This window comes from Apis cerana, linkage group LG5, assembly GCF_029169275.1.
Source record: "Apis cerana isolate GH-2021 linkage group LG5, AcerK_1.0, whole genome shotgun sequence".
NCBI classification, from domain to species: domain Eukaryota; kingdom Metazoa; phylum Arthropoda; class Insecta; order Hymenoptera; family Apidae; genus Apis; species Apis cerana.
The window spans coordinates 7,912,375-7,926,620 of record NC_083856.1 but is presented as its reverse complement, the minus strand read 5'-3'; the positions used below and the strand labels follow the sequence as shown (position 1 = coordinate 7,926,620).

The 14,246-nt window shown below is 46.9% G+C and overlaps 1 protein-coding gene across 7 annotated transcripts in view; it reads right to left on the bottom strand.

Annotated features, from left to right (window-relative positions):
• Positions 1 to 14,246, bottom strand: part of LOC107994307 (homeobox protein homothorax) — a 483,716-nt gene that overhangs the window by 101,614 nt on the left and 367,856 nt on the right. For all 7 annotated transcript variants that reach the window (XM_062074850.1, XM_062074849.1, XM_062074848.1 and 4 more), the window contains one exon: positions 924 to 1,000. In XM_062074850.1, the coding sequence (XP_061930834.1) occupies positions 924 to 1,000 (77 nt within the window). The remainder of the gene's footprint in view (positions 1 to 923; positions 1,001 to 14,246) is intronic.

Below are 14,246 nucleotides of genomic sequence, written 5' to 3'. Positions count from 1 at the left end.
TTACAAGCTGCTCGCCGCCTACCTGGCTGCCAGCCGTGCAACGATAGATATCATTCTTGGAACGTCTCGTTACGTCCATAGGAGGATAGCCGATACCGACTCCGTTACGATTTTATTCCCGTCGAATCGCGGGAAATATTATTCGTTTCCTCCGTGTTACTCGCGTGTGGTCGAACGAAACGGTGAGAGAAATATATCGTAATAAAGGGGGAACGATCGTCGATCGATGCTACTATTTGGGGAATGATTGGAAATATTACGAAAGACGAAACGAGTATTTTAATTCGACCATAATTCGGGACGATAAAAAATTAGATATTACTTTTCCTCCTCGAATTGAACGGATAACTGGTTTGATTTGGAGATGGAAGGAAAAAGATTTCCGCGATTGGCGCTATTCTATCTCTTAACGACTATAAATCGTAAAAATCGAATTGCTGAATTCCACACGGCCGACACGCCGATACGTCAAATTCTTTTCCGCTTGGCTCGACCGTTTTCCTTCGGAACGGAACGCGAAAAGCCAGCATTGAAACGGTGGCTTTATCTTCGACAAGGGGCACGCCAGGAATCCCGCGGGCACGACAATGCCGTCTTAATGGCCGCGCGGGGCACAGATATCGCGGGAATTTCGAAATCCGCCGCGCAATCGCGTTCCCTCCCCGAACCTTTAGTCAACACAATTCCTCGTAATTTCGCGCGATCGACGTATTTAGCCGATCGAGTTGTCGTTTAACCGACTTAACTTAACGCGTATCATTTGTCGCAACCGGGGATATAAAGAAGGAAATTTGTATCTCGATGGAGAGATATACCAGTGGTTGGGAAAGTGTCCTCGATTTCAGCTTGGATCGTATTAACTCCTCGCGATACGCAATGTCGCAATACGATAAGTTGGCATGAATGAATCGCTAACCACTTACCAGTTATTAACTTGAAGGATCGTCAACCCCGTGTCTTGAGCCAGTTGCTTCTTCTGGTCTTCCGAAGGGTACGGATGCTGGAAAAGAAAAAAAGAATAATTTAATAATTCTTGTCCGTTTTTAAGAGTCGATGATTAATAGCGCGGCGACCGATGGAATTTTGACTACAATCGAGCAATAAACGAATGGAATTCTGGAGAAAACACGTTCGTTTTGAGCCGAATCATAAATTTGCGGACGTTTATAATGTCTATAACCTCAATCGATATTTTTGCAACGTAAATCATTCTCATTACTATCTATTATACGCGTTCGTAAATATCCCTATAAAATTTTTCTCCAAAGCTCATTGCGATACCTTCCCCGAAGGTAAAATCGCTCAAAGCTTTCTCTCTCTCTTTCTCCATTTCTCTCGATCGCTTGTATAAATTTACCATCTTTGTTCCTTGGAATTTCTTTATTGGGACTTAAATTTAAAAATTTTTATCAACTACGTACCATTACAGTTACCATTACATCAAAGATCAAATCTCTATGAGAGCACTTGGCGTAAATTTACCTACCATTCTTCTTAACAATTCATCCAATATTTCAAATCACCCTCTTCGAACGAACAAATTTAAGAATCACGATCCTCGAAAAAAGAATCGATCCAAACAATCGATCTCAACATACCTATTCGTCGTGACTTATTAGATATATATATGTGTGCGTATCCAAAAACGTTTCTCCCAGTTTCCACGTGTTACATCTTTCTCTAGAGCCGTGAAGCTCGAAGCGTGTCCGAGGCGGGAGAGGCCCGGTCGCAAACTTACGCGTTATTTACGACGACAGTGCGTCGAAGTGAGGGCAAAGCCCGGGCCGTTCCGCGTTCCCCGGCAGTCTATGCTTTTAAACAATTTATCGAGTGATTTATCGCGTAACAGGTAAGTGCACAGAGCGCATAGATGGCACGGGGGACTTTTATCTGCGCGACGGCAGTCGCATTACAGGGCGTCGCGTCGTCTGGACGCACCTGCGAAATACTATTTATTGCTGGGCGACGACGACGACGAAAAAAGAGAGAGAGGGGGGAAGGGGTGTGTGTGAGAGAGAGAGAGAGAGAAGGGAAGGGAAGAGAAATGACAAAAATAGAGGGAAGGAGAGAGGGAGAGAAGGAAGTGGTAGAGAGAAGAAGAAAAAAGGATCGTTACCTCTCGACTGTAACGGAAGAGAGGTACGTTTTATCGCGTTGTCGCGCCGATGCAGATGCACACACGGCGATCCATCCTGCGCGATACCCTCGTATTGGCTTTCAGGAAGATGGACTTTACGAGGGGGCCATTCGAGATATACTATACTACGGGGGGAGGGGGAGAGAGAGAGGTCAATAGTGGAGAGAGGGGGGGCAGAGATAGGCGGTTTACAAGATAATCTTTGTGTCGCGAATTATTGAAGGAAATCGACGGATCGGCGACGATAAAGCTCGTGGAAACGACAGGTTTACTGGTGAGCGAGGGATTTAATGGAAAGGTCGTCGCAACTTTGTCGCTTGTTCGGAGGTGGTCGTTATAAATTATTCCCTTGTCGCGTATGAACACCTCCCTCCCTTCTCTTTTCTCCAAGAGAAACTCGTTTCCAAACGATAGCGACAACAACTTCTGCTTCGTCGCCGAAATATTTTCACCCGATCAGAGGAAGGTGATTATTGTGCAAAAGGGAAAAAAATTCATCGAGATGAAAAATCCTGGAGAGAATATCTGGAGAGTAATCCGTCCCAAAGGTGGGAACAGAAAATAGAAAGTTTTCGCGATATTCCCGTCCGAATGGATTCTCCCTTTGACGATGTATCACGATTATATCGCGGAAGATTGCGCCTAATCGAGTCAAAATAATAAATTATTTTTGAAAGTGAGAGATTGTTCCAAGATCGTCTCGATAAATTGGATTTCAGGGGCGTAAGAGTATCCGGTTACGGGATTGGTAAAATTGAATTTTAATTCAGGTAGTATTAGCTTAGAGTTATACATAGACACGTAGCTTTAAAATTCGATATGATGCGTTTGGACCGGTCGAGCGGGGGGTGGGGAAAAATGGGGCGGCGTGACACGTGAGCGAGAAAGGGAGAGCTGCATGGCATTGGCAACAGCTCAAAGACGTGGCGGCGAAAGCGGAGCTAGATGCATAAATGATGCACTCCTCGGTTATTCCATCGGTCTTGTTGCGCGAGTCCATAAATTCGTGTATAAATCTCATCGTTCTTCCAGCGAAGTTACTGCTCGCATTAATTTCGCACTTGCGGCAACGCTGCTCTCCGATGCGCCCGAAGCAACAGGAAGACGAACGACACGTGCCCCAAAGTGCGCGCGCGCGCACGCACGAGAGAAAACATTGTCGCGAACCGCCTTCTCCGCCGATGTTGATCTCTTTGAAAATGATACTTGGACCGATGTTCCATCACCCCTAATTTGTACGTAAACGCGTTTAAACTTATTTTTAATTTCGATGATTCATGATTATGATTATGTCTATCCCTTTGCTGCTTATGTTGAAATAAATTTATTTCGGTCGAGACGCGAAGAAGATACGGTAGGTTATAATTTAAAAAATGGAAAGAATAATATTCGTAGAAATTAGAAATAATTTCGATATTAATTTTAAGATGTTCTTGGGGATGAATTTTTGGAGAGACGTAAGATTAAAATGGTAGTAGCTGTCGAATTATTGGATCATTTGGTGTGAATTATGAATAAGAAACGCTATAACCGGAAGAGAAGAAACGTTGAAAAAAGCGACTCACGCGATCTACGGATAATCACGTTAATTATATTACGTGAGGTACACGTTAATCCCGGGGGGACAATGCGTCGTGCATCTTAATTTTCATCTCTTGTATTAGTTCCCATCGCTATATTAAAGTCGTAATAAAGCGAGGGAACAAATCGCGATCACCACGAATCCATTTATCACCGAAAAAATGGAACACACGAATGTTGAATATGCACAGTATTGGCTATGCGTCACATTTTTACATTTTGCAATTTTAATTTCTACCCCATGTGAAACCATTTTTATTTTCCTGTATTAACGTTTATCAAGTGACATTTTATATTGCCCGTATCGATAAAAATAAAATAAGGGGCAGAATTTCACGATACTTTAAAAATTATCAATTGAAGCATTTGCAAAAGTTTTTTTAAATACTTTTCATATCACAATACGTACAAATAAATTTATCAAGATAATTTAATAATTCGAAAGAATAATATTTATTAATTAATAAAGATAATAATGCTCTTAATTTATCGGCATTCGTATCTATTCAGTCTCAAATAATATTCGCATCCATTCCAAATCGTTTCGATAGAAGAAAAGAGGAGGAAAAAATTTTGCGAATATTTCAATATCGTGTAATAACCATTCTCTTTCGCGATACGTGTTTTCCTGTCAATAGACAAACACCCCAGTTCAAGAAATACCCATTTTTTGAATCTTAAATCACCCATCTTAAATCATTTCTTCACAAAACTAATTTAAAACCGTTTTAATAATTTCCTCCGAACACTTCCTACGTATTCATAATAATAACGATCGAGTATAAAATATTTCCTTCTCCGTTCCGAAGCAAAAAAATATACCGAAGCTGTATTTACGAACTGAATCCCTTCGAGCGTTACCTTACGTTAACATCGAACCGAGCACACCGTGGCTTCCTCGTTGGGGCCGAACGCGTACGTAAAGTAACGTACGCACGACCTTTGGAGAGCGGTCGATTAAATCAGGCTCTGGTTCCGCGACACGCTCGGCGTAGTAATTCAAGGCCGGCTCGTGCGCGAACATTAAATTCGACGTGGAGTATCGGGGGCCCAACGAGCCGATGCCAAAACTTGCCCCGGTTGCGCGCGCGTGTACGCTCGACGGATCCGGCTGCGCATAAAAGCCCGCGGCTGCACCGCAAGCGGCCCGAACCGCATCATATTTTTACATAATTAGCACGTGGCGCTCGTGGTATTACGTTCCAGGCCTCGCGTCCCTCGCCCCGCCAATCCCCCGCCGCTCGTTACTTTTTCCCGAAGCCTGCGGTATTTTTGGAAACCGCTGTAACCCCGTCCCCCTCCTCCTCCTCCCCTACTCTCACCCCTCCTCCCCACCGCCCCTCTGTATATCATGTTTCTTGGAGGCGAGCCATGGTATACATGCACCAGAAGCGTGGCCTCACTTCTCCCTCCCTTTCTCTCTCTCTCTCTCCCTCTTTCACCGTGAAAGCCCATTGTGCGGCCGTGTATACTCGATCCAAGCGATTCTTATCCTAATTAAATCGGCCGAGAGCATTGTCTGCCCGTGGAGTTTCTATCGGATCTTGCCCGCGCTAGGTAGCGTTCTCTCCATTTGTGGTGTAACGTCATACCTTGGGGTATATATGTATATAGTATATATATATGTATATGTATATATAGGCCGAGTGGGGGTGGGATATTGAGACGTGGTTGCGGATTTGACGGGGATGGATCGCGGAATTGAAGTTCCGCGCGGATCGGGTAACGCGAGTAATTGGGCGTGATTAGAGTTTTGAGGTTGTGGACGGGATGAGATTCGATGGAAATTTCGAACGGCGGTGGTTCTCTACATGGGAGATTCGATTTTGAAACTACGAAGATAGAAATTTTAATATCTCGTAAAAAGAAATTCAAAGAAACGTCAATTTCGGAAGGATGAATGGTGATCTTAGGGGGGTAAAAAAAATTGCTGATGATCAAAAACGGAATTTTCATTCGTGAAAATCCCAAGGATCTTACCTCTTGCTCGTGTAGTCGCCTCGTTTGGTGTATGCATAAAACAATCAAGATAATTGTTGAAGCTACATCGGGGGACCGGCTCACTGCTTTCTACCCTCGTCTGGGATCGTGGTGGCTGGCGGAACGGAAGGCGGGCGGAAGTAAAAGGGACAAAGAGAGGGAAAGAGAGAAGGCAGCAGCTATCCAATTACATTGAAAACAATAGTCTTAAGTGCTCGCGGCGGTCCGTTCTGGCCTGCCCACCCTTCCCATGCTTTTCTCAACCGAGGGGTTGCCCTCCCTCCCGAACACCGGGGGGCCACCAGTGACGATGCGCAACTTTGACTCGCTAAAAGTATTACCCGCGAGAAAGTTGCAGGTAACACTCGGCGAATTGAATGAATCTTGCAGACGTTCCCTCTCGTTCCCTCGGCCGTTGGCCGATTAAGAAACGAGCGTGTTAGGTAAGGGGATGTTGAGAATTGCTCGAGAAAGATTGGAGGGGAGTTAGAGGAGGAGAAGAAGAAATCGAGAATCTTTGATGCTGTTATTTCGATTAGTTTGTGGAACACTTGATGTGGAAGCAAGATAATCGTATTACAATTATTATCTCGATTATTTCAACGGATAAACGAGGGTTCTCGATCTTCGAGCTGATAATCTCGAATTTTTAATTCCTAATTTGACGAAATAGTAATATATTCTGTGAAATTTGATACGTAAGACAGATAAGTAATTTCAATTTTCATTTTTTGTCCGAATAAAATTGGAGAACAGAAACGCGAATAAGAAGAGCGAAAGAAACGAAGATGAATCCGCAACACGGAGACACGCGGGATGGCGCGATCCCAAACAAGCGATAAAATGAGAACGAGCGGTAAAAAGACAATATGAAAACCGTTTGCGCTCCCGGTCGATGTCTGGGGTAGAAACGAGCGAGGCGGAAGCCCGGCTAAGTGTGTAAATGAGACCGTAGTTTAGCCCGATTGCCTCGAGACGACCCCTTTTCGTGGCGCTACGCTAACCTCATCGCCTCGTGATACCCGCTACATTGATAGCGAAGACGTAGAAATAACCTTTTCGCCAAGGGAAATGCTCCCTAAGACGATTCTCAGGCGCAATGAGATCGTTCGTGGCCCAAATTCAAATCAGTACAAACCGGCGATTCTTCCCACCTTAACTTTTCTCCACCTCCAAATTCCTCTTACCACTCTTATTTCGTTATCCACAGGCGTGGATAACTACTTCCGTTCGTAAATTCACACCTCGTTTATCGAAAATCTTTATCATTCATCCGTGATATTCGCACGGATGCACGCGTTCAAATTATTACAAACTTCTCCCAAAATCTTTACTCGAGATTCCTACAAATGAGCGTACATGCTCGATATATCGTTCGATATTCGAGGGAGAAGATTGCCGATCAACGTTCGACGATGAATCGATTTCACAGTCGGATTAATCGAGAAATTAGGGAACGCAGACCCATTCCATGTAAGAATAAGAAGAGCGATTTCAACAACGTCTATTAATAATCAATGTACTCGTATTAGCATCGCGCAATGTTTCAACCTGTTTCTCTCGCGAATAGCCTGGCCCCCCAGTCGATAAATCATAGGGAACCGAGAAGCGGGCGGAGAGAGAGGCCGTTATTAATCGTCCACCGATAAGCGACCGGCCGACCGGATCCGACGCGGAATTGCCAAAGTCGGGCCACGATAACGAGATCCCCATTCCCTGTGGTTGGATGGCGTCTTCGCGCGCGATCGGACCAATTGCACACGTATCCTCGTTACAGGGACCGGTTGTCACGAAGAAATCCGTATCCTCGCCACTGGATCGGTCCAGATAATACGCGCAACGGAGTCGATCGGGGGAGTACGTGGCCGCGAGCACGACAATTTGCCGGCCTCTCGGATGCTGCGTCAGGACGGGCGGATGTCGGATGGGCGGTACTCCGATTTCCCGTCCTCTTTCCATTCGAGGCGTTCTTCGTTCCGGGGCAAACCCTAACAGGGCTTCCCGAATGACACGTCGATGACGATCGGTGCTGACTCCGACTAACGAGCGGGGCGTTGGGGGCGTGCGAGCGGGGAACGCGCCTCGTCATCGCCCTCGTGTCGAAGGCAATGGTATTTCAGAATCCGAGATGAATTTATCCGCCGTTAGAGTTAGTTTATATGGGATCGTTGAAGGTTATTTTTGCATCAACGATTCGAGAAATTTTCTAATAATATTTCGCATCGATAACGATTCTTTAACACGATTTGAATAGAAATTACAAGGAAAGTAGTGAATACGTTTGGCAATACTTTGGAATAAGTGAATTCTCTTTCTAAAAGGAGAAAAGAAAAAGAGGGGAGAGGGAAAGAGGAGGACGTCCGCGAGTAAAACCGCCACGGTCGACCGATTCGAAAACCAGAGAAAGGGAGGAGGAGGGGAAGGATTGGCCTTTGCTGATGCGAGGAACCCGGGACGAGGAAGGCGGGGAGACGAAATAGGCGACGTCAGCGCGTCACTCATCCCTAATACCTTCATTCCGACTGTCTCGTTCCATCGGTGGATGGCTATATAAGACATTTCCATGAGCGAGCATAACTTCGTTACCGTCTCGGGGGTTATTCAATTTCGGCGTTAAAATCCTCTAATGTGCCGTTATTGCAAGCGGCTAGAGATGGAGGAGGAGGAGGGGCTGGCGAGGTAATGGCTGGCGCACGTCGAAAGGACTTCCACGGGATTTCCTTTAAGAGGAGAGGATCGTCCGCGGCAAGATTCGAGCGGTTGAAAACTCGTGGCCCGTCCGTGGATGAAACTACTCTCCTTCTCGGAATCGGAGGATAAAAGAGATCATCCCTCGATTCTTCTCAGAGAGAGAGAGAGAGATACGTGTCCATTTGTATGGCCAAAAACGTTACACGATGAAGAAAAAATTTTCAAGCGAAGAAGATGCTCGATATCAATATCGAAATGAATTGTCATTTCTAAGAATTTTTGTACGATAATTCAAAATTTTCCTCTACAACAATAATCCTCTTTCTATCCCGGAAAGAAAAGGAAAACGAGACGAGAATTGTCTCTCTTCGTGAAATTTTAACTACGCAATTTCAACTCGTTCCACGAATCTCCTCCAACCACCACATTCCACCGCGCGGGTATAAACGGATGGATTCTCTTCTCGGCGCGTCTTTCGGAACGTCGTGTGCAGAAACCGCTCGTTCGAGCTACTGTCAATGGATCGTCATCGGGGGAACGGGACTCGGTGATTAGAATCGGGAGAGAACGCGTTCTCCATGAAGGCGCGCCACGTCTCCCTCTCGGCGTAATTACGGGCGAAACACAATGGTATGTATGGAGGACGAGCGCCTGCCGGCTATTCGCGGCGGCGGCAACCTCGAACGATACGAGATAAGCCAAGCCCAAAGATGGTATGCCGCCGCGATGTTGACCCCGACACCGCGCTGCGGAACCATCGCGGTGCATCCATCTATCTGGCAGATGGATATCGGTTGCTTGAATCTGCCTCGTCATTGCGCCCGCCGCGCTCGCTCGATAATCAGCTATTCCGGCGTGAAAAATTCTAGGCTGACTTGCTCTTTCCTGCGATATTTTCGTTGATCGCCGGATACCGAGCGGGGTGAATATTAATCGATGACACGGTCGCCCCGATGATCGAATGCCGTCGAGGACGAAGGAACGAAGGTTGAAGATATATTCGGTAGAAATTTGATCAAATAACGATGTACACGTGAGGAAAGTTGTATCCGAGCTCCGTTTAAAGGGAAGGATTCGGTGAGCGTGGAATCGATGCGGATCGGCGACTTGCAGGGCGTGGTCGAAGCGGGTCTCTGTGACACGGCCACCTCAATCACCGTGCGACGCCCAACCCTGTCATTATCACGCGACCCTGAGCATGGGGGGAAGGGGGGAGGGTCCATATTCGCGTCCATGGACACCGAGAAACGTCGCGCGTACCCCTCGAACCTTGGCGCGCGCACGTGGGTCTTGTTCGTCAAGAACAAACGCGTCGAAGGGCGCGTGAAGGAGGGGACACACCTACCTCATTGTGTCGTGGTTCGAGCCGTAGGTTCAATCGTTGCCACCGACAACCCGGAAGATGACCGTTGACCCGGGCCTGTGACCCGGCTTTGTCTCCCAATCTCATTGATTAGGCCTCGTCCTGCACCCCAAGAATCGTCCTGGGGCCGTATCGGGCTGATTGGGTCGCGCTAATGAAACGACTGACGGCTACTCCCCCCGACTAATCCCTCCCTGCCCCCTCCTCGACAAGGAAACCAACCGTGGATCCAGCAGCCGCGATTAACTGGACGGCTAATGGACCCGGCAAACTGCGCACCTGCGATTTCGTTATGGGGTTGTTTGGGCGGAAGAGAGGGGGGCGGGGGGCCCTCTCGTTGATCGAGCATCCGTGGAGGCGTTGATTACTTCGTCCAAGTTACTCGGTCGCATTTCGCGATTGGATTCTCGCCTCGCCTATCAAAGTTCGCCTCTTAATGGAAGAACAACCAGTTCCCCGTGTTCAATCAATACCGTGTTCATGGAAATTGTACGCGTGTCCGTACTTGTGCTACAACAACTTTCCCTGGATCGATCGATCCCCAAAGTATCGAAGAAGAAAACGCCAAGATCCAATCGCCTCTGGAATCAAATCCAGACGATTCCATCGAGCGAGCCAATTGTACACTATTTTGGAAATACGCGAAATATCGGATCGAATCCGAGTGGTTGAAAGATGCGAAAGTCGTAGGGGGAGCGAAATTCCCTTTCTCCCCCGTTGAGGAGAGAACTGCTGCTCCCTCCTCCTCTTTTCCTCGTCAATCGGAACCGAAGCGAGCTCGTGACTTGTGGGAATCGGGATAATTACAACGTTTCCGCTCGGTTTAGACGCGACGCCGGGAGGATCCCGGTAATAACGAAACCACCTCCTCCTCTTTGGAACAGGCCTCCGGGCGGCGAATCCACGCTCATGCTCGCGCCCGTAACCGGCAATCATCCCCGGTCAGTCTTTCAGTCAGTTTCGTTGCTATTTAATTATCCATTTAAACCGTATAATCTCGTTGGTACGGGGCACGATGCCGCGTGCGGAGAACGACACACGGGGAAAATCGGGGCGAGAGATATGGAGAATGGGGGGGGGGGGGCGAGCGTCGGCGTGAAACGTGGGATCCGAGCAACGAGCGCCGATCGACCGGCTTTGCATCGGCGTCGGTACATCGGTATCGGTACACCGAGATAAGGATGGCAGACAACTTTGTTGCGAAACAAGCAGCGTTTCTAGGCCGTCCGCCACGTGATACGTCGTCGTTTTCGCAAGCCTGATTTACGACCGTTCAGCCTCGAGTATAAGCTTTTTACGATTAGCGAAATCGTAAGCAGTTTCACGGGTGTCGATGGATCGCTTTCGTCGAGAATGGCGTGTTCCGATTGTAACGGAACGTTTCTCGTTTACTTGAATCGTAAACGTGAAATCTTTCAACCAGGATAACGAGTTGGTAGTTTTTTTTTTTCTACGAGTTAAAAGAAATTGTATTGAAATCGGAGTCTTTACAAATAGAAATTTTACGATTTCACATTCTCCACGCGATAACACGCGATATAAATTAATATTTTCGCGCTTGTTCGAGCAAAAAGATCATAATCAAGAGTCTACTTCCTCTGCAAGCGCGCGAATCTCGTCGGTCCCGTCAACGTACGTCTCCCTCCTGACAAACAAGGAAAACAACTCCACACCCGGTAGTATAAGTAAATATTTCGAGGGGAACGCGTTCGACCAACTTTTTTCCACACGGTGAAGAAGAAAAAGAGGGGGAGAGGGGAGAGAAAAATAGAAGGAAGAAGTAATTGGACTGTCCGGGAACAGGAAACGTGGGAGTTGGACTAATATATATATATATACGCATGGAAGGCCTGGCGTGGCTCGGGAATGGCCGTCGTCCTCGGCCGTTACCGGTATCGGTAACAAGGATACGCTTCGCGGCGAGTGCCATTTCGTTCGAAGGTTTACTATCCGCTCGAACGTTGGAGCGGAGCGGTGGATAAAAAGGGGGAGGGAGATTAGAATCGACGCGGGGCCCGCGAGAGACCGTTTCTACCCCCTCCGATCCTCCTCCTCCTCGTGGCGCAGGGAAGCGCGGAGAGATCGCCACGCTCTGAGATCGTAATTTAGATGATTATACGATACCTCGGCTATTTACGCCGTTACAGGGGCCCGCGGCGAAAAAATGGGAGAAATTACGGGCGGAGGAACAACCGCCCCGAAACGACGGAACATCCGCGCGTCGATAAATTACGGGAACGTATCCAAACACGGGCCGAACTTTCTATCGAATTACCATCTGTCGAGGATAACGAGGAGAGTCGTTTTCTACTCCTCCTCCTTTCGCGATGTTCTCAGAAAAATTGTGGATCCTTACCAATAGGTGTCGTAAGTACGAGAATTTAACCCTCTTCCTTGGAAATCTCTCTTCTCCTTTTCTTTCCTTTTTCCGTTTCGTTTCCGTGGGTTCCGCTTCTGTGGATCTTTATTTTATATTTTTCGATTTATCGTAATGTTTATCGACGCGGATTGAAAGATGCGAATGATTGTATTCAACGTAGATTCGATACAGCGTCTTTTTTTATTTTAGTTGTAAAGTTATATACGTCGATTCTATTATTCAACGGATGTATTTATTTAATAATGTTACACAATGTCACCGTCCAATTGTCACCTGCCACCACCATGTCAATTATACTATATACTACGAGATATCTGGTTTAGAATAATCCTGTCGGATTATTCAATTTATCGTAGCCAATTATCGAAGATATAAAATTCAGAAGCGTGGAGTGTGTTTATTTACGGCATCTTTTATTTCCTTCTACTTCTATAAATCCTACTGTTGAATCGCGTTTTCTGATATATATATATATATATATCTAAATATTGCATCCGTTGATCGTATCCGATAAACATTATACGTATACGTCGAAAACGTAACAAATATCATTTTCGACGAAAGGATATTTTATTTTATCGAAAAGCGGACAAATTTTTTCGTCGATATCCCTTTATCCCTATTCGATAAAAAAAAAAAGAAATCCTGGTATTCTCGAGGAGAAGGAAAACCTACGTACAAGGGAGGACGATGTCACGAAACGGCCCTCCGTCACCCAACGGGTGTCGTCTATGCATAGATTCCGGAAAAGCACATTCCCGCTCCCTCCCTCTCTCTCCCCTTCACCTCGTATAAACGAAATAGCTGTTAGGCGATATTGGGATACGGCGTGTTGCGGGAGCATCGATATATATTTCCGGCGTTCCTCGCGCCCGTACGATCGCCTTGGTCTGCGCTTCGCCGGGGAAACAGGGGGTTGGCGGACCCTTCCGCGTTTAGTGTCAATTTATTCGGGATTCCCGAGATTCTCGAGGCTTTGCCGAGCGCGATCAGCCCCGCCCGTTTGCATAATATTGTATTTATTTCGTCTTGTAACCCGGCGCAGGGCGGCCACCAACCCCTTTCAGCCGACAGCCCTTCATCCCTCGTAGGGGGTGACTTCGTTTAGTCGTCGAGGTACGCGCGAATAGCCTCATATACGCGAGCCAGAAATGGGCTATATATAGCGGGGTTACAAGGAGAGGAGGAGATCCACCGACCTCTGTCTCCTTTTTTCCTTTTCCTCTCCCTCGGCATCCTTCGAACCGTGTACCGCCACCCCACCACGTTTCTCTATTAGCTCGTGTTCGAGGGAACGATCTCGTGCCTCGTGCCGTGTAATGGCCGATCGCGAAAACGAGATTTTCATTTTCCTCCCTCCGATCCCTTTCCGCGCAATTTTTTCACCATCGAGACGAGCAAGTGAATTCGTGATTCGTGTTATATTGGAATCCTCGCGACATTTCTGTTGCGAAAAAAAAATAACAGATGTCTCGATTTGTTTAAACGATTCGTAATTGCTCGATATCCATCGTCTATCCACGATACGCTTTCCAAGTGTTGATTCTTCTATCCCAGAATCGAATACCTCTTTCCGTTCGTTGAATTTTCTAAATCGAAATTTCGTCGTATCGTACTTGGAATCGAGGGCACGTGGAAAAATATCAAGCAGGAGCGGGGCGTGTTATTCGGGATCAAAGATCCTATATTCTCAACCCGTTAATATTTCCCTCGTATTCGATTACGAAACGAGCAGCGAGCGATTTTTCTCCTTTCTGGACTCGGTCAAGCCTCGCAATCCACGATCCCCGATGACGTAGCGGAACGTATGAAAACGTACTTGAGAAAACACCTACCTGACAATGTTAATGTTAGCTGGCACGACAGCGGGCCGGAATTATTGAAGCCGAGGTAACGGCGTGGCTCCACCGATAAAGAATGACAGGAGGCGGCCGTTATCGCCCCGTTCCTTTCATGAATAAGCACGCAAACATTCGCATCCATCGCGAGGAGTCGGGCCCGATAAGCCGAATCGCTAAAGTCGGACGGACCGTTATCGGCCGTATCGCGAGCGTGCCGTATTAATTTGAATATTTAACCGTGCCGCTTCATAGGTTGCATGGCTGAGCGAATTT